The sequence below is a fragment of the Labrus bergylta genome, chromosome 2, assembly GCF_963930695.1.
Source record: "Labrus bergylta chromosome 2, fLabBer1.1, whole genome shotgun sequence".
NCBI classification, from domain to species: Eukaryota; Metazoa; Chordata; class Actinopteri; order Labriformes; family Labridae; genus Labrus; species Labrus bergylta.
In genome coordinates, this window is record NC_089196.1 from 17,475,180 (window position 1) to 17,497,670 (window position 22,491).

At 37.8% G+C, this 22,491-nt stretch overlaps 1 protein-coding gene across 7 annotated transcripts in view; it reads left to right on the top strand.

Annotated features, from left to right (window-relative positions):
- Positions 1-4,492: 4,492 nt before the first annotated feature.
- The window catches only part of slc4a4a (solute carrier family 4 member 4a), a 58,213-nt gene continuing 40,214 nt past the window's right edge, over positions 4,493-22,491 (top strand). For 6 of the 7 annotated variants that reach the window (XM_065966691.1, XM_065966687.1, XM_065947658.1 and 3 more), the window contains exons 1-4: positions 4,493-4,648; positions 5,387-5,484; positions 10,571-10,644; positions 17,427-17,600. In XM_065966691.1, coding sequence (XP_065822763.1) covers positions 5,468-5,484; positions 10,571-10,644; positions 17,427-17,600 — 265 coding nt within the window. In that variant the 5' untranslated portion in view covers positions 4,493-4,648; positions 5,387-5,467. Of the gene's footprint in view, positions 4,649-4,710; positions 4,766-5,386; positions 5,485-10,570; positions 10,645-17,426; positions 17,601-22,491 lie in introns of those variants that run through there. The other variant, XM_065966688.1, reaches the window with a different exon arrangement.

Consider the following 22,491-nt stretch of genomic DNA (forward strand, 5'->3'; position numbering starts at 1 on the left):
AAACTTCACAGCTTCTTCAAGGAAAGTTGGACTAACAGGTTTACAGTATTTAAAATGGCATTAACGTAGTATGATCTCCTGAGAGTCCTCCACATTTTAAAAAAGTTGAGCTAAAGTTGAGAACATCTGCCCCACTGACACTTTCTCATTAAACATTTTCCTTTTATGAGTGATCAGGACAAAATAACTTGAATGACCTCATTACGACAAGTTGCATAATGTTTTTTCAATCAACTCCAGACACTGTCCTTTTTTATTCTTGTAAATGGGTTGTGTTCATTTGCCTGTTTTTCCTCTCATTGGACATTTAACCTCTTCTTTGATAAATTCTTATTTCCTGCTTTTTTCTAAATAATCCGGCTTTATTTCCTTGGCCCTACCTCTCTTCTTCTGTCTTGTGTGAGTCTTGGGACAATTACTTGTTTCTCAAGGAATCCCTACAATAATCTCTCAGAAGTTGCTCGTTATTGATTGTAAGATCGGCGTTAAGCAGAAAGGGAAAGAGAGTAAGATACCATAATATATTTTCAAAAACTGTAGTTGTTTGTCGATTATTTATACATTTATTGTTGACAGTGCATGACACACATTTAAAAAAAAAAATCTCTTCTAATTTACAGAGTGTGGCTCAACAACTTGTTTTTATCTTTATTCCCGGACAAAACAGTAAAAACACAGAAGAAACAAAATAGCTGTAAACAAGAGCTCTATACGTGGCTTTAGTATATTTGAATTTTCCCGCTTTTCCAAAGAATGGCTGGTTTAATTTACTATGTGACTACTCTGGAAATACATTCGGATTGCAGAGAAGTTAGCAACATGAGATGATTATTACCAACAACACTACAAGTTACACCTGATATTTAGGACTGAACTAAATGAAATTAAAACAAGAGTTTGTCCCTAACAACTTTAATTCAACTATATGACCAGACAGACATTTTCTTATAAATATAGCCGCTGTGATAACTTTTTAATTAATTGACTTCCTGGGAAGCCTCATTTTCTGAATGCTTTATATTAAACTATATTTCTTGTTTATTTTTAATGTCTGATGTGGCTCGAGGAGTCTGGATCTTTATTTCCAGGAACAATTTCACATCAAATGTCTGAGCTGGCACACAATGAAACACCTGTGGAAAGACAACACAGTTTCAAACAGCAGCATCAGAAAGTCACCTTGAAAACATTTCAGACTACAAAGGGCAAGCAAAGCCTTGCAAATACCTTTCAAATCTGCTTCAAAAGTGCAAATCAACTGGGAAACCAAGTGAGCTTTACATTTTGAGATTGAATTTGAAGTAAAGCTAGGAACAGCACACTTGAGGAGAACGAGTCGCTCAGTCTCTTTCAATGTTGCTGTCTTTTTTTCCATAGATAAAACATGTTGTGTATTATGGGGTCGGGGAGATGGAAACGCTGACATGCTTTTGGTTGTAAATGTGTTATGCATTATACACTCACAAATGAGGGACCACATGGTTCCACACTTACTTGTCTCAGATATCTTGTCCTGATGTTAGCCTTAACAATATTTTGTGTTATGAATAAAAACATAAAACTATGTTTTGAGAACAAATTACATGTTCTGGAAAATTAAAAAAAAAAGTAGGAAAAAGCACAAGACAGCAATCTATTAGTTTTGACATTAGCATGTCCAGGAATAAGTGTTTAGATGAGTCACTCACAAGCCATTACAAAATCATGCTGATGAATGCGATCACATCCTATCCTAGATTTGACAAACACAGGAGGTTTGTACTCTTGTATAAATGACTGTTTCATTTTTTGGTTAAGCATTCTAAAGATGTCTTCCACTATACACAATAAATAAAACATACTTACTTTGAATCATTATTAAATACATCTTAAATTATCATCCATATCCAATAAATCATATGATCTTTTACTTGTGCTCAAAATCTACTTGATAGATTTTTGCAATGTTGGTACTTATGCAGAAATAAACGTTATATCCTTATTTTTAACTGCTTCCTGAGCTCACTGGTGCAAAATGCTCAGATATCTTTTTGTTGAAACTCCTTTACTTTCAGTGGTCGAGTTAAGGAAAAGTGTAATAATCTGTGTTGAAAAATAAAACTACTCATCACATTTGACACAGATTATTGGAACCTTTTAATACAAGGTATGATATAAGTTTCAGGTTGATATATCAGGTTGAGTAATTTCACCAGCCTGATTTCTTGGAACAACAAAGTCCAATGACAACCATGGTCTGCCTCATGCCTTTCTTTTGGTAATTGTGGCTAACTTTCCAAAAAGAATCAGGTTTCAGAGCATGTTATCAAACACCTGAAACACTGAAAACTATAAACTGGTAAAGATGAAGACTTAATCTCAGACAAGTCACAAAAAGCCTATTACAGTGTACCAAAACTCAGGTTTGTGTGTTGAAAGCTGGACAAGAATTTCCAGGTATTCAAAGAAAAAGAAAGCACATTATGAAAATAATTACTGCAATGCAATAGCTTCTTCTATCCTTTAAGCTACAAATATAAACAGCTTTAAATAAGTCAAATAACTTTCGGACACTCCTGGACTCTTTAAGCTCATTGTTTTGATTTTACAGCTCATTTAGTTTACTTCATGTTCAATCTAAGCGTTGTTTAGTAGACCGCTGTTGTCAGCAAACAAACTCTGATAAGGCCATTAACCTGGGTTCAATGGGTTTATTAGAGCACAAGTGAAACACCAAGCAAACATACCTACAGAAAGTCATTATTATAGGAGAAGAGTGGAGCTTAAAGGTGGGCCTAAATGATCTTGGACTTGGATTTGTCACATGGCAGTCACTCCCGAGTGAGTTACTCGTCTGTTTCAGATTTTTGTCATCCTTCAAACAGTGGAGTGCTAGCTTATGAGTTTAGCTTGTGATTTACAGTAATGCAAATTGAACTCCAGTAGATGTTAGCCAATAAACGGTCAAAAATGCAACCTAAAAATGTGAATTTTCCTGTTTTTCATAGGGCTGCATGGTGGTGAAGTAGTTAGTGCTGTTGCCTCAAAGCGAGGACTTTCCTGGTTGGAATACCCATCGAACAGGAAACTCTCTGTGTGTAGTTTGCATGTTCTCCCTGTCAATGCGTGGGTTCTTTCCGGCTTCCTCCCACAACCCAAAGCTTGTTAGGTTAATTGTTGATTCTAAATTTTCCGTAAGTGTGAATGTGAGTGTGGCTGTTTGTCTGTCTCTTTACGTCAGCCCTGTGATTGACTGGTGAACAGTTCAGGGTGCCTCTCGCCCATGACAGCAGGGATCGTCTCCAGACCCCCATAGATCCATAAATAATGGATGGATGGATGGATGTTTTTCAGTTGGTTTAATTATGAGATTCAATTAGTTGTCGTTCCTAGTTTCTGGAATATTCCACTTGACTGCTGTTTTTGTGCACTTTGACCCTCAGTAACAAAATTGAAAATAAAATGCCCTGATTTCTGTTCTTTTTATTTAAGAACGAACCGACCTGCCGAAGATTTTCCGTATCAGAAAGGAAAAAGAAAGATATCAAAATCATCTAGATTTGCTTTAATACTTCATTTCTGGTGTTTGATTAACTCACTTGAGTTGCATATCTTTATTTTAATGTTAAATGCAAAAGGCTATTAAATGAAAATGTTCTTATTTCATGACCAATTAGGACAACTATATGCATTTTAAATATAGTGAGTTGAAATGACAAGTCAAAAACTCTATCTTTATTTTAGAATACTCTAGATTTCTTATTTCCAGAGTCTACCTGTTGTACCTCTTTAAACTGATATTCAAAAGGCCGGAATGTATGGTATGGATGACAGCGTATCTTGCAGATTTACCTCCGACAGAGGGCGCTAGAGACTCAGTTGGCACATCAACCAAATGTGAGTTTAACAACCACAGTAAATGTGTCTTATATATATAGTTAATGCAAAAAGTTTCTAGATTAATGATAGTAGAATATCCCTGAGGAACATTATAGTTTAGGGATAATACAAGAATGCTTTGTCTAAGTGTGCATAAAAAACAATATGTCCAACACACAATATATAATACCAATGACAGCCATAGGACAAATATTATAGTAGGCTTTATGTGTGTTAAAAAGGTATCAACAGAAGTGCATCTACAGGAGTTTGTATTCATTTATACTTTTTTGTTTATTCCCCTTTCTCAGGTCATTAAAAAAATTAGGACGCTTTTCTCTGCACTAGTCTACTTCAATATATGTTTTTGTTCAACCAGCTATTATTTTTATTACAGATTTTATTTTTAAAAACTACAAGACGCCGTTTGTCTTATTGCTCAAAGGTCTATGGATGGCTTTCCTTATGTTTAACAGCTCAAGCTTTGACCTGCTTGCTATAGCTGTACAATGGTCTGGTTCAATTAGGCTTTGGGCGTATTAGGGTGGGGGGGGGGCGACCCTTTCGAGTGAGGATGGCGCTGCAGTGAAGCAGTCTGACCTCCCACCGGAGGAGTGGCGTTGACAGAAGGATGGTCCAGTAGATAGAGGCGGCAGCATGCCGAGCGCAGTCGTCGCACAATGCAACATAGAAACTTACCCGAGCAGTGGAAGTAGACTTCTTCACCTTCATGCCAACACAGGGTTGACTGCACGAGCGACACAAGGAGCCAAAGTCCAAGAGTACAGTGGTGAGTATTTTACTCTTGGAGCTGTTGACAACTCATTTGTTCAGGCCTTGTGAGCATGTGTGGAGACGCGTCTTGAACGTGGATCAACACAGTTTACCTTCTGCGTGCAACAGCTGCGTGAGGATTTTAGCGACTTTATCGTGCTTTATGTAACTTTGAATGTATTACGAGACATGTGATCTGCACACTCATTAAAAACCTCAATGGATTTATGTGCGATTCCTGTGGCTTGTGCGTAAAGGCGCAGCTGGAGTTTGTTTTGTTTTGGTGAAGCGGCTCAACGAGCCAGTTAGCAGGATTTATGATGTGATAAACTCCGGTGCTGTTTACTGTCCGGTTTTCGAGTCTTCACAGCTTTAATATAAGATACTTTAGTCAGCAGCTTTTTAGCAAAGTGTCTAGAAATTCACAACAGTGTTAGTTCTTGCAAGGTTGTACAATGATCATAGTTTTTCTAATCTTCAATTTGAAAGTGGTGGCACTCCGGGGTCATATTAAGCTGAATTGCGTTTTAGAATTATATCAGTCATTCAAGTTTTGACACTAACAATACAATTAATACCTCTTCTTGTGATCCCTGTGCTTTATAATAACTTTCACAAGTTTTTCATTGTGTCATTGTTGCTCAAGAGACATCCCTTCAGGTGAAACAATGTGGTTATGAAAGACCCTGTGAATGTGCACTGACTGAATCCACAGAGAGCAGAGAAATGACCTCCCCATGTGTTGCTTTGGTAGGTCAAACATCAGCAGCGGCTCTGGTGATCCGCTCTGCTCAGCACCTTCAGTAAGGAGATTTGTCACACGCAACCTGAAGAGATGAGCAGCACCAAAAAGTAAGTGACTTTGCAGTAACACTTTTCACTCTATTCAGAGCTTACTGACTCTTATACTGTATATTTACAATGAGGAGCACCTGTGAGTAAGAGATGAATATAAGTAAAGAATTTATTCTTTCAAATCAGCAGACGAATGAGGCTTTAATGACAAAATGTGGGCTCTAATTACCAAGATGAAATATATATTGTCTAACGCTGATACCAGATGAGCTGCCTTTGACATATTTCAAATAAAGTTAAAAGTTAAATCAAATTTTATGTAACTAAAATCTACATTGTGCACTAGCCTAAGAAAATCTCTGTGTATTGCAAAACTACATAGAGTGGGACACTGTCAACCTCCTTAAAGTTTATTTTAAATCTGACCATGTTGAATTTAAGCATAAAGATTTAAGACGGGATTGACCATCTAATTTCTTATACCCTGAATGTACCATCTGTGCTGCTCTAATGCTGCACAATGCAGGTTGTGATAGAGAAGCCTGACATCAGTATATATGAGATTTTCCAAGAAAACAGGCTTTGTTTAACAAATGTTATACGTTTAAAAGCAGACTACTACTAATCCGCAGAGATAGACTTTTTAACTTGAGGGGAATCTGGAGCCTTGATGACACTTTATTATTGTGACTTTATTGTGGCGGCTGTCAGAAATAATTCCTCAAATTCTTGTCCATGCTCGTGCAAATGAAACACATTTTAGCACCAAAGCTTGAATTAATTACATCATGTGGTTATACATATCAAATATCAAAAGAGGGAAAAGGCAGATGGAAAACCCAGAGGAAATTTTAGGAAAATCTGACAAAAACATCAATTGAGTATTTGAAAAAAAAACAAAAAAACATTTATTTTTTAATTTATCAAGAGGATTTCCAGGATGTTATGTCCCAGCTGAATGAAAAGTTGTTGCCCATGTCACCCCCATTCTTTTGATTTACAGTTAAGTAAGTTTTTGCTGTGGTTTGTCAGACAATTACCAAGAAACTCTGAATAGTTACCTCATGCACACTGAACCACTGACAGCTGAAAGCCTAGTGCGGGTATTATTTAACCTACACTTTCGGCATCCCTTTAGTGTGTGGAGGGGTTAAGTGAAATCTGATATCTGATGACATTTTGCCTTCATTGCATGAGGGATTACACTTTACAAACATGACTGGAGTACAGTATATATATCTCTTGCCATGACTACAGCAGAACCTGTATACCATAACATAGACACAGTTAACAGTTGAATCAGCTCGGGCACAGAGAACACACTCTCCTCTCCAAACAGATAGTGTTTGTAGTATGTAGATTACAGTAGAGAAAACTAGAATACAAGGGCAGGGAGACTGATACCTTATCTGTGAAGTGTCAGACAGATAGTAGCTGATGTACCATCAGAAGTGCAAAGTAACAGCTTTGAAGTTTTGAATGCTTGCATACCTTGTCATAGAGTGTTTTAAATGGTTAGCTATTGACCACCAATACATGCATAACTTAATTACTGATTAAAAGACAAATCAGATACTTTTACACTGTTATCAGAAGAGATATTTTAAGCATCACTCATTCCTTGGTTGCCTGTTCCTTTACACTTTCCTCTTATGAAAAAAGATATTGGCCTCATAAGCTCAAAATTGAGATATTTCCTGTGTAGAAATAAAGGATTATTTTTATTTTACAGGTAGACATAAAATGTAAAATCGTTTTTACAATATCACATTTTCTTAATCCCAAGCCCAAAAAAAATCATTTCAGAACTTCAATCAAGTCAAGGACAATTACAAATCCTTACATTTGGTATCAAATTCTAGAAAATCAATATTGTCTTTTCAGTATTGGAGTCAGTGTTACTTATATCAAATGTGATGTGGAAGTATACCTAAACACAAAGAAAGTCACTTTGTTTTGAGGCCTAATAAATCATATTTAAATACAATTTACAAGGCTTCAATGCAGGTGACTTCTTTTTTTTCCCTAAGTGTTAAAATCAACGGGATGTCTCTTTTTTGTTCAAACTAGGGATCATAGCAAAGACAAGGTTGACCTTTTTTTTTAGAGTACTGTTTTGCTGATTTATCAAAAAAAAATGAACAACCAAAAGCAAGCAAATAAGAAAGTGCATCAGGTCCCATTCATTTTAATGTACACAATGAAACCAGCAACTAACCACCGACAGATATTTGTAGAAAATAAGCCAAATTTGAAAATTCTGAAGAAAAAAAAGAATATAAAGAACAAAATGACACAGAGCCAAAAGATCTGGTGTCCTTCAAAGAGCTGTAATTTCCATTTCTAGATTACAGTATAATCTTTATAGCACAAGGTTATCAATTTGGTAGCATTACAGAACCACAAAGACCAGATAGTCTGCCAACTCAATTAGAATAATATTTCCTTTCTGCTACTGCAAAGGCTCTGCAAACTTTCCCTGTATAGAGTTAATTCTGGTTGTTAGCCGCTTGTTTTTTCCCAAGCTCAAAAACATTCTAGGAAAAGAAGAGTTCATGTAAAAGTGACTCAGTACAAAAATAGTCTGCAGGTTAAAGCAATGTGGAAAAGAGAGCCTGCAAATTATCTTTTTATGATGTGGTTTGAATTAAGGAGGGAAGCATTCTGGCAAATGTAGGAAATTACTTTTTCAAGTAAAAGACAACACAGAACATCAAAAAAGAACATCAAGATTAGAAAATATTGATCTGTACATATCATCAGAAATTATTATGATGCAACAGTTAAAGTGGATTCATACTTAGTGGCCTCACATAAAATCAAAATCTTAAACATTTCTTACTTGCTAAAGAAGTGTACACAATATAAGCACAGAGTCGTCATGCCCATTCAAAATGTATGGGTGTGAGGAATTTTGCATGATTTAACTCAGACTTTCAGACAGATCGAGAAATAATAACCGTTTTGCTTTTGAGTATAAATGTTACAAAATGCAGAAAAGGGCATCACTCTTCTTTCCTTTTTTTTCCTGAGAAGGACCCCTTGACCCCGCTCTCTTAGTCCCCAGAATGTTGACTTGCATGATGCCCCTGTATAAGCATATATTAAAAAAAAAAAAAGGGGAGCTGGTCCTGCTATGTCCATGATTGTTCCATAGGTGGCAATGGAGCATGTGGACGGCCAGTACTAGTAAGACAGCAGAGAACTCAGCCTTTAAGAAGTGCATTACTTTTGAAATTACCTTTGAGTATTTATCAGTGTGTTTTATTTTGAGGCAAAATTATGAAATTGACCCAAATTCTATAGTGAAGTGAAAAAAACATTAGCAAAGAAGCAAAAAATGTTTCTCTTTTTCATCAATATAAAAGTAGTTCACAGTCAATGAATGATATCTATTAGTATATTGATTTTTAAAAGAGAGAATACATTTTGATCCTGATCCATCCTCGAACAGAACCCTGAACCCCAACCATCTTAAAGAGTATTGTTCTGCAGCTCACCATTGACACTGTAGTTTCCAGGGTACTTAACCCATGCTGTCAGGTCCACTATGACATACAATGGACTTAGCTGGAGAACACTGATGACAGTATGAATGATACCATCATATTAAATGTATATCTCCTCAATACCTACACAGTAACAAAATAAGAGGACGCAAAGTGAATTGTTTAAGTAAATAATGCAAAGACAAAAACTCAAAGAATCAACACTTTAAGTGATTCCTTTGCTCCTACTAGTCTTCTTCCTCCTTCTAGTATCAAAATGACAAATGATTAATAATACTGAAGAAATTATTTCTGAATAAGCTTTACATTTATAAAAGCAATTCCGACCCAAACACCATATTCTTGATTCCATTTCATAAAAAATTGAAGACAATGACGAACCCTTTGACTTTTCTGTTGTAAAACAATAAAAAATGTTGTTGCAATTGTTTCCCAGAAACAGCCACTTTGTCTGTGATCCCATTAGGATAAACCCAGGGCTTAAGTATTCCAGTATTACTTACAACATGGCATGTGTGGGATGTGTTATATGTGTTGGTTAAAGGGAGTGGGGGGACTCTTTGGTTGGATTTGGATAGCTCTGCTAACATTTTTTTTTTGTTATCCGTACATGTTCTTTAACACTTAAATATGAAGAAGTTTTTATAAATAAAAGGTGAAAATGTGGTGTTTGTGTACGTAAATAAAAACAAGGATTTGTTAATCGACTGTTAGGGAAGCCCCTTACTCATCATTGAGCTGACTCAATATATTCTCTTAATAACCAAACACCAAAAAAAACCCATCTCTTCTGATATGAAGCCAAAATATTTCATCACTCTGTGACGTTTGTTTTGAACCCCCCCCCCCCCCCCCCCACCCAGGTGTGTTTGACGTGAGGACAAACTAGCGTAGAGACGTCTTAGAGAGCAACGGAGGCTGTGACGAGCCCAGCCGTCACGGGCCTGTGTGTGTCTTGTCACTTAAGTAAAGCCGCCGTAATCCTGTAAGGGAGGATGAGTAGACAGACATGTGATGCCCCACTTGTTTCTTAGGTAAAGGGTGGTGTAGAGAGGGGGGCTGGCAGGCATTACTGACCAGATGGACAGGCTTTGTAGTGTGTGTGGGTGTGGGACTGATTAGGCACAACAAGTACTGATACTATTTCAAACATGTTCCCCCCCCCCGCGCAAGTTTTAAAAACATCTTGATGTTTCTTATAACTGATTAAGAGACAGTGCCAGGTGCACATTTTGATAGGTTCAGGTCTCAGTCAGTGGGGCGTTTCATTTTTTTTGTTGCGCATGAGCAGCAACAGTCAATCCGGCCATCAAACTCAATTAGCAGAGACTTCCTGTCCTCTTCCTCAACCCCCCTCCGCCAGATTAAATCCATTGCATCGTACCTAAGGACTGCACACTTTGCCCTCCTTAAGGACGACACACATTTTACCGAGTGTGGTTGACTTACTGAAAAGCGGAGTTAAGAGGTAGTCTGTCCATGAGTTTTTAATGGGTGGAGATGAGTGCCACCAGTAGCACCAGACTGAGCCCCAGTCCCAACTTACTGCAGGTGAACGAGCCAAAGCGATATGGCTCTACGTTGTCGCTGGAGGAGAAATGTGAACAGTCTTTCTTCCTCTTTTACTACTACAGGATGGAGGACGAGGCGGTGCTGGACCGGGGGGCGTCCTTACTAAAGCACATGTGTGACGAGGAGGAGGTAGAAGGTAAGTTCACCTGCTTCTGTACCTTAAAATGTATCTGCTTGTGTTAGGAAAAAAAGATTTTACTTTACTCAGAAATTCAATAAGCTCTCATATTCTGAGTACACAAACATGTTTGGGGCCCTTTTCTCTTTTTCCTTAACAACCTAGTTCTTCTTAATTGTTTAAGTTCAAAGTGAGGCCACTCATGAGCGAAACAGGAAGGGCGAGATTAAGCTTTTTAGAGGCTGCCAAATTTCGCTCACTTCCTGCACGTAGACTGTGACGGCTCACCTGTTTTTTGCGAGCTGGCATGGGAAAGATGTAGAACGCTAAGCATGTGATCCTGTGTTTACCTCACTAATCCCTACAAAGACATACAGGAAAACAAAGGAGAAAGGACAACAACCAACCAGTGTTCTTGAACGTCTTTTTATTCTGTTGGTTTTTTTATCTTGCTTTTGAGTTTGTATATCTAACTTTTACTCACTAATCATTTCCTCGCCAACTATCTAATAAATGTTCCAATTTTACCATGCTGCTGATGGTACTTTATGTTGCCGAGACAAAAGGTTAGGTTTAAATGGTGATGACATCAGTGTGCACCACACGTCGCAAGTTTCTTGGTTCACGTCCAGCAGATTAAAGAGGCAGACATCGGGCCAGTTTAACCATCCAAGAGCCTGATGTTTTGTTTTGTTGTTTTGGCCAATATATTCAAAGTGCATCCAGCACCAACCTTTTTTCCTGTTGATAACTACGATTATATAGACCAATATAAGAACAGAAACCCAGACTTATTTTTTTTTTTACCTGACTTAACCTCGAAAACTGAAAATGAACCTTTCGAACTGTGCATTACAAATTCACTTTCTAAAAGAATCTATAAAGTTGATTGCCTAAAGGTCATTACTACTACAGTAGAAAATGTAAACTTTGTGTACAACAGATCATGTATCATTACAAACAAGCAGCCATTGGTTTTTCATTTGTTTCTGTACAACAAATATCTATTACACTCTTGAAACACAAGTTTCATAGCAGTCAAAATGGAGTCAGCATTATTTACTCTACATATTAGTGACCAGATATAAGGTGCAGACTTCTTAAATCTTAAATAATCATGTTAAAAAGGTATTGTATATTTTTTTGATGAATTTTTGAGACAACCTTCAGAAGTCTACTTATTGAGTTATGTATTATCCTTACATTTCTGAAGTAATTGTTGTAAATAAGGAAGTCCCAAGGCTATGGATTTTAAAGTCAATTCAACACAAATTTAAATTCAGACTAAAGTTAAGAAATTGAGCCAGATTTATTTAACATTGCAAAATAGGGATCACAGCGTCTGAAGGTAAATTATGTCAAATTGGTTTGCCGAGTGTGGCTGACATTAGCTGAGCTAGCATTGCCAGACTTTCGTGCTTCCTAGAAGGTTGATATCCATCAGTCTGTGCTGGATATACATTGCTCTGGTTGAGTGTTTTCATTCCAGTTATGTGTTACCTGACACAGCTTACATACAACTTATCTCCATTTTCTAGATCTAAATAGACTGCTCGGAAGAGATGCCATTTGGCTGGCTGATAAGACATCAATTTAGTAACTGGGATGTACACATGATTACTCAACAGTGGAATTTGCACAGCAGTGTCCCTCGTGCTGGAGAGGTCAACATTTTGTCAGGTGTCACCTCAGCTTGAACCCTGCTTCAATCTCTCCAACTTCCTGTGCACAACCAGCATCTCAGCTGTGTCTGCGTGTGTCCTTGTCTGCTCGCTAAATCTCTTTTTTTTTTTGAGTCTCCACTGAGGTCACAATCCTCCCCGCTGCTCGCTCACTGCCAACAGCCTGATTTAAAGACAGTCTGAAGTCTGACTGATAAAAGAGCAACAAGGGATGAGTTGGCTTGACATTTCTCACATTGTACAAGGTAAAAGTCAAGGATCTGTTGTCCGAAAGCCAATTCATCTCTCTCTGACACGGATTAGTCTTTGGCTTCTTCCTGAGCAAAGCATTTGGTGTCAAACTCTTTATAACAGACAGTGTTAAGGCTCAAGATAGACGGTTCAGTAATGTATATATTATGTGACGTGACCTGCTACAGCTAATTTAGAAGTAAAGAGGGAAGGCAATTATTTCTTCTGACTAAAAGTCAAATTACAGGACCCCCCTGGTTTCATTTAACGATACATTTTTAAAGCAGTGTTCTATTAGCATGCTGTCAGTGCTGTGTGGCGTGTTGCCACCCTCCCCACTGTTCTGGGCAGGTCCCAAGCGGCCACAGTTACTGGGGAAACTGGCGGTGGCGTTGCCTCTCCTCAGAAATCTTGCGAGCTAAACAAACCTCCAGGCGAACACAAGAATTGCATGTCATTCAGAGTGTGCTTGCGGGCAGCTCCAAAAGAACTTCTTCTTCCTCCAAAAAAAGGAGAGGAAGTCGTTGCACAATACTGCTCGGGCAGTGTGCAAATCTTCCTTTCCAGTTCCTTGACTTGACCATTTTTTATTCCTTCACCTCCATCACTCTCTTCTCATTCTCTCGCCTTTTTTCTTGTTGTGGTTCAGCTTGTGCAAACGTCTTCACCCTCTGCTTTATTGCTCATCTATCACCTCTAATAGCTCTGTGGTCCTTATTTCTACTGTCTGTTCTCTTCTTTGTCGCTATCCAGCCATCTGCTTCTTGGTCCTGTGATACCCACATGCTGCATTACAAACCCTATTGCTTTCAATGGTCTACGCTTCTTATAAATTAACTAAATCTATTTGGGTTTTGTCCTTGTTGTTGTTGTGTTGTTGTGTTGTTGTGTAACTAGAAGGACTTTGTTACAGATAAAGAGAGTGAAGCTATTCGTATTACTGAATAAGTGCTGTTCCATTCCCAACATTCATTTTAGGCAGTTATAAACTGAGTGTTTTAGCTTTAAAATTCACAAAACAACAAGATAAATAGTGCATATTGAAACCCCCAGGATTTCTGTGCCTTCTTTAGTACTGATACTTCACCCTTTCTTTAAAACTCTGAATAAAGTAGTTTCAAGTATAAAGCTGGTGCTACAGTAACTCGGCTTGTTTTTAGATTCTCAGCCTTGTTAGTTAGAAAATCTGTGTGGCTCGAAGTTGGCTCATTCTGTGTTATACTGATTTCTCAGTTTCCCTGATCTGTTTCTTGTAGACCAGATAAATTCTGTTTTTATTGTCATCCTTTCTGGCTGGCAATGCAGGCATGGTTAAGCTGTAAAAGATTGATGTTGTGTTTTTATATTTTACCGTAAACAGGGACCAGGTACCTTCTTTGTTGAACCTAAAAGCCTTGAGAGCAGCAGCTCTGCTGTGGGCAATGTGGGTCTGTTTCTCCTCATACAGAGTGTCTCCTCATTTGACAAAGTTAAACCAACAGAACAATTGAATCTTCGACTGAAGACGAAGATTACTTGCAATTTTGAATGTTCTTCTCGATATTCCGTTGTCACATCAGATGATCCGTGTATGACGAGGCTTATTGATGATGAGGCGTATCACGACGATAATCCTAAACTAAGACTGCATTACAGCATCGGCAGCAAGCAGCTCCATGAGTTTAGTTTAGTTTGACATGAGTGTTGCACATCAATTGGTGCCTTTACGGGAGGGACTTATGTACAGCGGACCTCTCTCTCTCTCTCTTGCTTGTTCCCGCTGTCTCTTTCTCACTCTCTCTCTCCCCCTCTCTCTGTTTCGAGATCACTCTTCTGGCAATTTATGAATAAACAAAAAAGGTCAGTAAATATATTTGGGTGGCCATAAATATAGGTTCCTTGGGCGGCCTGCCCAGGTATCATCTATGCGTAGGAAACACTAAGCATTGTTAAAAAGAATGGAACATTTGTCAGAGAGAAGTAGAAAGTGAAACTTAATAAAATCTTCCTTCTTATTTAAAGTTTTCTTTCTGCTCCACGTTAGCACTTGGTGCTGAACCGTTGGTGTCAGTGAATTTAGATGAACCCTGAGAGAACAAGGCATTGTGGTACAAGTGAATAATGAATGCTGTTGTGCTTCAAGAGAGATCATTGTTTGTGGTGTTGAGGGGTTCAGACACTTCCTGGTCGAGTCATGTGCAGTGCTTGGCTCAGCGTTACCCGTCGTCTTTCAAAGGCAACATTTGAAACTGATTGTGTGGAGCCTTTTGTTTCAGATGGACTTTTTTTGTAATCTGTGCAAGGTTGCATTTGAAGTCTCAGGAAAGATAAACTTTGGTGGCCTTTTCCCAAAAATACCAATTCATTACTTGAATATCCCTATATCAGCAGGTCCCAGTAGAGTAGATATTATAATAAAATATACTTTTTTTTCCCAACAATATCAACACAACACCAAATAATATTTGAATTAATTTCCCCTAGAATCTTGACCTACACTAGTAATAAGTTCAGGTATTGCATGTTGGTTAGGAATAACTTCACTGAATCAGATAACTCGCCACAATGTCTAAAAAGAGATTCAAAGCACATTGGTATTATTGGGTTACTGCTTCAAGCAAACAGACTGGTCTGCTTGCAGGGTCCAACATTAGTACCTACCACTTACCAAATGCAGGTAAAAATCTAAATTGGTTCGTTTGAATAAAATAATGGAAGTTGGGTGCCAATGGCAGGTGCCCCCATCCGTCCAAAACATAATCTTATTTGATGACATCTTTTATATTTAAACAACTTGGTCCATCGCTGCATGACCATCAGTAATTGTAACACACTCTTTTACTGACACTTGCTGTCCAACATCGGCTCACTCCTGTTTTTAGTGAGCCCATTTCTTCAAAACTGTGTGTTTACATTTTCACATTTTCAAGTTGTGTTGCAACGTTTGGTCAGTATCCTTAAGCTTCCAGAAAACATGCAGAATTATGGATGTAATTAATATAGAGAACGGGCAGAAGTTTTCATCTGTATGTATATCGGACGTAGAGCTTCATTAACCCCTTTATTGGGACTGGTTTGCTAAGGCAGCTAATAGTTTCCATATTGTGGAGACCACCACTATAAGCCTTGCTTCCATTGCAAACTAGACTACCGTATTGTCCGCACTATAAGGCGCACCGGATTATAAGGCGCACGTTCAATGAATGGCCTATTTTAGAACTGTTTTCATATATAGGGCGCACCGGATTATAAGGCGCATAGAATAGAACGTGTTTACAACTGAACAAGGCTGGGAGATATTGTGAATATATAAATATAAATACGTTTTATACGTAGTGCATTCACAATAACTCAACGTTGTTCAAACGTTAATGTGCATATTCACAATATCTCCCAGCCTTGTTCAGTTGTAAACACGTAAAAGACACACAGTCTGATACCGCTAATTCAAACGTTAGTGCATAACTCAACATTGTTCAGTTACGTATAACACGTAAAGCTCACTTTTTCAGTTCATTCCCCGTCCACGAATCCCTCGAATTCTTCTTCTTCAGTGTCCGAATTGAACAGTAGGGCGAGTACGGCATCCAACATGCCTGGCTCCCTCTCGTCATTATCTGAGTCAGTGTCGCTGAGCGCCGTGTACAACCAGTATGGATCAACCAATTAACCAATTGATCCATATATAAGGCGCTCCGGATTATAAGGCGCATTGTCGTTTTTTGAGAAAATTAAAGGCTTTTAAGTGCGCCTTATAGTGCGGAAAATACGGTACATTAATAAACTGTACCACTGTCCCTGTGGGAGGCAGAGGAGTAGCTTTACACCTGACAAATGTAACAGAAGAGAAAGCAGTTTTTTTTTAGCAGTAAAGGAATTAGGACACAGATATTTTAGTAAAGAAAAGGTAGTATCTTACTATGAGGTGTCGAAATAAAGCAAAATCCCAATAATAGCATAAATAATAAAACAAAATTAACATGAAGTACATGTTAATTTTATTTCATCTATTTCTGTATGTAGAGCATAAATTAGTTAAAATGATTAGAACTAAAATATTCTGACAGAACCATAACTTAAGGCTTACACGTTGTATGGAATAGGATGTGTCAGAATTATATCACTTGATTATACGAATGCATGCAATTGATTTATCAGTTATTGATGTAATGTATTGATTTAATAACTGATTAGATTTCACTACTTTGTGAACTACTTTAATCCATTTACAAAGAAGTACCATTGCCTCCTCTGAAATGGATCAAGTATCAAAATAGAAACGCAGAAGTAAAGTAAATATCCTCAACAAAATTTGCCACTACAAATCCCCTACTAAACTAAATGCATTTTAAGATGTTCCACAAGTGTTTTTTAGACCATTACATCTTAGTTTTGGGGCAGATTAAAAATATTTTGGCCAATAAAATGTTTTGGCCTACCAGCCATTGGCAGAAAGGGCCCCAAAGTTAATTTTATATCCTGTCTGCTTGACAGTATTGACCCTAAACTACCCAGCTACATGTTAAACTGCACGTCCTGTTGGTATTGTGCCATCATCATGACAGAGATATACAGTCATGCAAGCAGTCATGGGTTCTTCTCTGCTTCTCTGCTATGTCCTACTTCTTTTGTCCAAATATTTGTTTTGACAGTGAACTGCAACCTCAATCTTTCTGCTCTGTGCCTCTGCCTTGAGAACTCTTAGAATGTTCCATGTTTAAGTGAATGACATGGGGCCAAGACGAGGCTATTTTGAGTATAAATAATAAGCTTCTAATTTTGCACTTCCTGATAGGGATTTTGCGTCTTGATTGCTATTTTTTGCGAGTCTTCTGAAATCTTAAAAAAATCTGGATCTTTAAAAAGACAAAAAGAGAATTCACCTGCTGTTTGTTTTTGCTTTCACAGGCCACCACACCGTTTACATCGGCGTGCATGTGCCCAAGAGCTATCGGCGTCGGAGGCGTCACCGTCGGAGAACCGGCCACAAGGACAGAAAGGAGAAGTTGACAGAGAACACCTCTGACAAGTCGGACACGGAAAACAACGATGAGGCCAGCAACAGCATCCTCAAACCTCTCAGTAAGTTCTGATGGACTCCTTGTCAAGGCTGATTAGTGGTCATGTCCGTCTTGGCTGAAGGCTGCTCTCTCTTTTTCAGAAAAAAAAAAAACCCTGTTACTCCCTGTGACCCCAAAGATTTGCTGATTCTACTTAGTGGCCAGAAATAGCCGTGCTTGTCGTGCTGATTGACAAGTCTGTTTGGACAGAGCAGTGTGAATTTTCATTGGAAGTAGCTCGCTGCTCAGATATGAGCCTCTTGGGTTCAGAGTGTAAGTGCATGCCTTCCTGTGCTTTTGTCCTTGGTTGTACACATAAGTGTATCTCTCTTTGTGTGCCAGTGGATGTGTGAGCATTTATGTTCTCGGTATGCCGAAGCTTCTTCCATCCCCTGACGTGCAAAGAACCATTTGCCCTCAGGCTATGCCGCTGCAATCTGCCAGAGCTTGGACAAAGAGCTGAGGTCAGTTCAAGAGAAACTAGAGAGTGAAACCGATTAGAAATAGGTTACACTGGGTGACTGGGACTTTGAATGTTTGTTAAGTCATATTCAAGTTAAAGTTTGAATTTGACGAGCACTGTAAACAACATTATGATTATATCATCATTTATAGATGTCTTGTGGAGTTAAATATCACACAGCTTATGGTGATTTTTACATAGTGTGAATCTTCCACTCTTTTTAATAAAATAATGAATAAGGTTTGGGCTCCTCCAAGGGCCCTCAAGAGAAATCTGCTGGAGTTGCAAGACAATTAGAAATTAGATGTTGATGAAGAAGCATAAATAGCTCAAATATTTCCTTTTTTTTTTTTTACATCTCAAGGCCTCTAAAATCTATTCAGGTGAATCCAAAAACAAGTTTTCAATTTGGAACACAACACGACCATGCACATACAGATATGAAATGATTCTCTGCTCTGTTTTGACAATGTCATCATGTCATGTAAAAGTGTAAGGGTCATTTTCAGCTGTATCAGCAGCAGTAGCTAAACTATGCAGCAGAAAATAATATTGTACATTTTATATTCTAAAGCTCTAAACATTAGGACATGCTGACCAGTCTGACCAGTTTACTATCTAGGTGTGTTTACTTCCCCTGCTACTCTCTGCTGCTGATGCAGTGCAAATGCCAAAGCGCTGTCCCTTATTAATGCTAGCATGAGGAAATCAAATGAGGTATTTGAACTGCCCATACTTCACAACAAGTAAAGGGTTACAAGCTTTATAATAAAATGTTTTAAGTTTGGAGAAAGAAAAAAAAGGGCAGATTTCCTGAGTACAAATCTACACATGTGACATTAGTCTCCGTTACAATAGCTTATAATGTCATTCCCTCTTTTAAATCCACTACTGAGGTTTCACCCCTGATATCTCGAGAGAATTATATCATTTTACACACACCATCCTGCACATGAATTGACAAAAAATACCGAAATACGCCAGAGCTGGATCTTACAATCTGAACACATCACTTGATGCGGAGGATTTTCTTCAGGACATAAATCCAATCAGTGAATAGATTACAGCCAGCCCATATGTGGCTGCTGACTGTGATGATGCATACAGTATTCAGTAAAAATTACGATCTAAAGATGTATGTTGTATGTTTCCTGATTACAGTCAGAAGTATTGAGTCAACCTAAGGGGTTGCTAAGTGTGTATGAAGCTTTCAACGTGGCTAAATGTTGATGTTGAGTTCAGTGTCAAACATATTGTTAGCAGTCTGAGAGAGGAAAAGCAGTGGATTCTAAACGTGTCTGTAACCAGCTCTTATAACAAACTACTTTTGGGTTTATTCTTATCAATGTATGACCAGTTGTCACAAGTTAATAATTCCCCTAAAAGGTGAGCTTTTCTATCAGACATGTGTTCCCTTTTCACTTTGTTTCAGGTTTTTTAAGAGGCCAAAAGCAGAGCTTCATTGTATTAAGTGTATGTATTGTATTCATTGCTCAAATATTTCTATTAAGTAACAATTTTATCAAAGGCATCAAAGAAGAAACTGATCAAATATGAAGAAAATATAAAACACAAAATAAAAAAAAATAGGAAGATGTTGAAAGTACAATGTCATCAACTACAATATGTCTACCTATACCTCTTCGTGTGCATAAAGCCACCTTTCAGATTCATTCTAAAACCCCTTTGTGGGCCTTGTCTAGATGTGTACCAACTGGAGAACAATGACATTACAGAATGATAAACAAAAAAGGTTACAGAATATAATAGTGGATCTGGCAGGTGACCCAAATCTGCAAATTTTAGGAATGTTCGGCTGTGATTGCTGATTGGCCGGTCTTCTCAAGAAAAGCCGATTCCATGCCATTCTAGATTTACACACACGCCACAGGTTTCATGACATGTGCACAGCAACACCATCACTAATCGGACAGTGACCAAAGTGTCATTTTATAGAATGACATCTTGAAGTTGAATGTTGCTTTATCACTCAATCGAAAAAATGACGTCCAAAGTTAATCATTGGTTTCATGGTTATGACCTTTCATAATAAGCAGTCACTATTACTTAGACCATTTGCTGCAGTTCATTCCCTCTCTCTTTCCTTTTCCCTTCATGTCAGTCTTAAGCTGTAATTGTCCAGAAAGACAAAATTGTCCAAAACTAATCTTAAGAAAGAAAAGATGAGGATCTCCCTGTATTTAAAAATAAGAGGGGTCACAGAGAGGACAGCATCTGGGTGTTGTTCTTTTTGGTGTGCTGGTAAAGTCTTATCTCTTTGTTGATGCACTTCATATCTGACGTTCATTTATTCAGACTTATGATGGATGTTTGAATGTACAAGATGAACAAGCAACTGCCTGCTTGTGTCTTGCTTTCCCTATTTCGACGTAGACTCAATTTTCACATTCTTAACAATAACATTATAGACTTACTGTTGAAAAATAAGATCTACTATGGCCAATCAATCATGCTTTCATTAGGTCTTTACCGTGTCTTTCAAATACCCGATTTGTCTTTCAATTTTCGAAAGGTTTCCTTCTTTTAATCATTCTGAGTCTTCATTGGATAATCCCCTATAGGGATAAAGTGGAAATATAACCCACCCTCAGTTCCTTAAAAAGTGAACTCTGTCTGAGATGAGGAAACATTACATAACTCTGTTGTTAACAACAACATTTCTTATTCTCAATTCACAGAAAATCAGACGTTGTTGTCAGAAGAACTCCAGTACTGACGTAGTTGTTTACAGTTAATACTGTGGTATTCACTGGGTCATATGGGTAAAAAAGCGCAAGTGCTGTTGACTTGATAATGGCATAACACAGAGATAAAACTGTACATTTGGTATTGTTGTACAGTTCATGGTTCATTTCCATTATTTTATGTAAACAGTACACTCTGTTTTCCATTTGATTTGAACCATTTAGCACTCTGCTACCACCAGTCCCATTTTTTAGGCTTTCCAGTTATCGTTTGGTTTAGCAGAACAGGTGTCATGTTCCTACTAACTGGAAGTTTCCACAGGATCCGTATGCGTTGCAGCACACACGTCTTGTGGAAACTGCCAGCAATAGACTCTAGCTTTAGCTAACTTGGAGAACAAGCAGATGAATATCATACTTTATTTTTTCTTTTAAAGGTAATTGGACTTTGCCAAGAGTGAAAACAAAATGTAGACATTTATTAAAACAACAACCTCGACTAAAAATAAGTAAGCAAGTATTTTATGGTAACTTGGAGGCAAAGTATCTTAAAAGTAAAGTAAAGTAAAAAAAAAAAAAAAGAAGCTAACTCTAGTTTAATTAATTTTTCATATGTTTTCCTGTATAAAACAAGTCTTAATGAACAGCAAGCAGACTACTGCACTACTATGAGTTACAGTAATTGTTCATAAGGATTTGTATAGGAATGGTGTCATCCAAAGCTTTTGATCCATATAAGCTCTAAATGTGATCCATATAAGCTGTTTCCATTGTTGTGACTTTCTAGAACAGCACTACATGAAACTCAAATCTGCAGGCATTTGTTAGGCATGTAAAAAGTGACAGGCATGCAGTATATACCTAATGTCCCACTGTTATTCACTGACCTCCTCTGTGTCACTCTCTGTGGGAGACATGGCCGCCACCCAGGGAAAGGCCTATGTCTGTAGTCTGACTGAAATCATCTTGTTTGGTCAGATGGACACTGCAGGAAAAACAAGTCCATCCTCCAGGCTACACGTGTGTCCACTGCAGGGCCATTTGACCTCAGCTCATTTTGATGAGAATGTTTTTCTTCCAAAGCAATCCACTTTTTTAGCTGGATCAAATGTCTTCTCAAAGTGGATTATAAGGATTACTAAGAAACTTGGTTCAGATACAAATGGGTTTGATTTCTCAAAGTCAGATAGGATGAACTGAAAGTGCTATTGTGTTTTTTTTTTCTTATTTGTTTGAACAACTAAATGTCTCTTCTTCACTGATTGATACCTACTTCTCGCAAAATTGAAAGTACAATATAGCGAAACATGACTTTTTTTTATTTGCTTCCTAATAATGTGATATTTTGCAGAAAATCAGCTCCATGAAAACATCAGTACTTGTAAAATACCTAATCATCACAGTTGTTTTTTTCCCCATTTGTATGAATCTGATACTGCCTAGAAACTTTTAATACACTGAGGTATTTTTAACTGTTATTTATTTTAAAGTCCCCATGAAACAGAACTTCGACAGTATCTACCTGCTGTGTTGTGACATATTTCCAACTAAAACAGGATAGAACCAATCATAATATAGAAGGCGAATGTTGGGATGAATATGATTGGCTTGTTAGCTTCGACAGAGCTTTTTATTGTTCAAAATAGTAAACACCCCTGAGTGCAGGATGAGTCATCAGACATTTGAAGCATTTTACAGGAAGAGAAAATACAGTGATGTGAGGTACAAAATACTCAGATAATGCT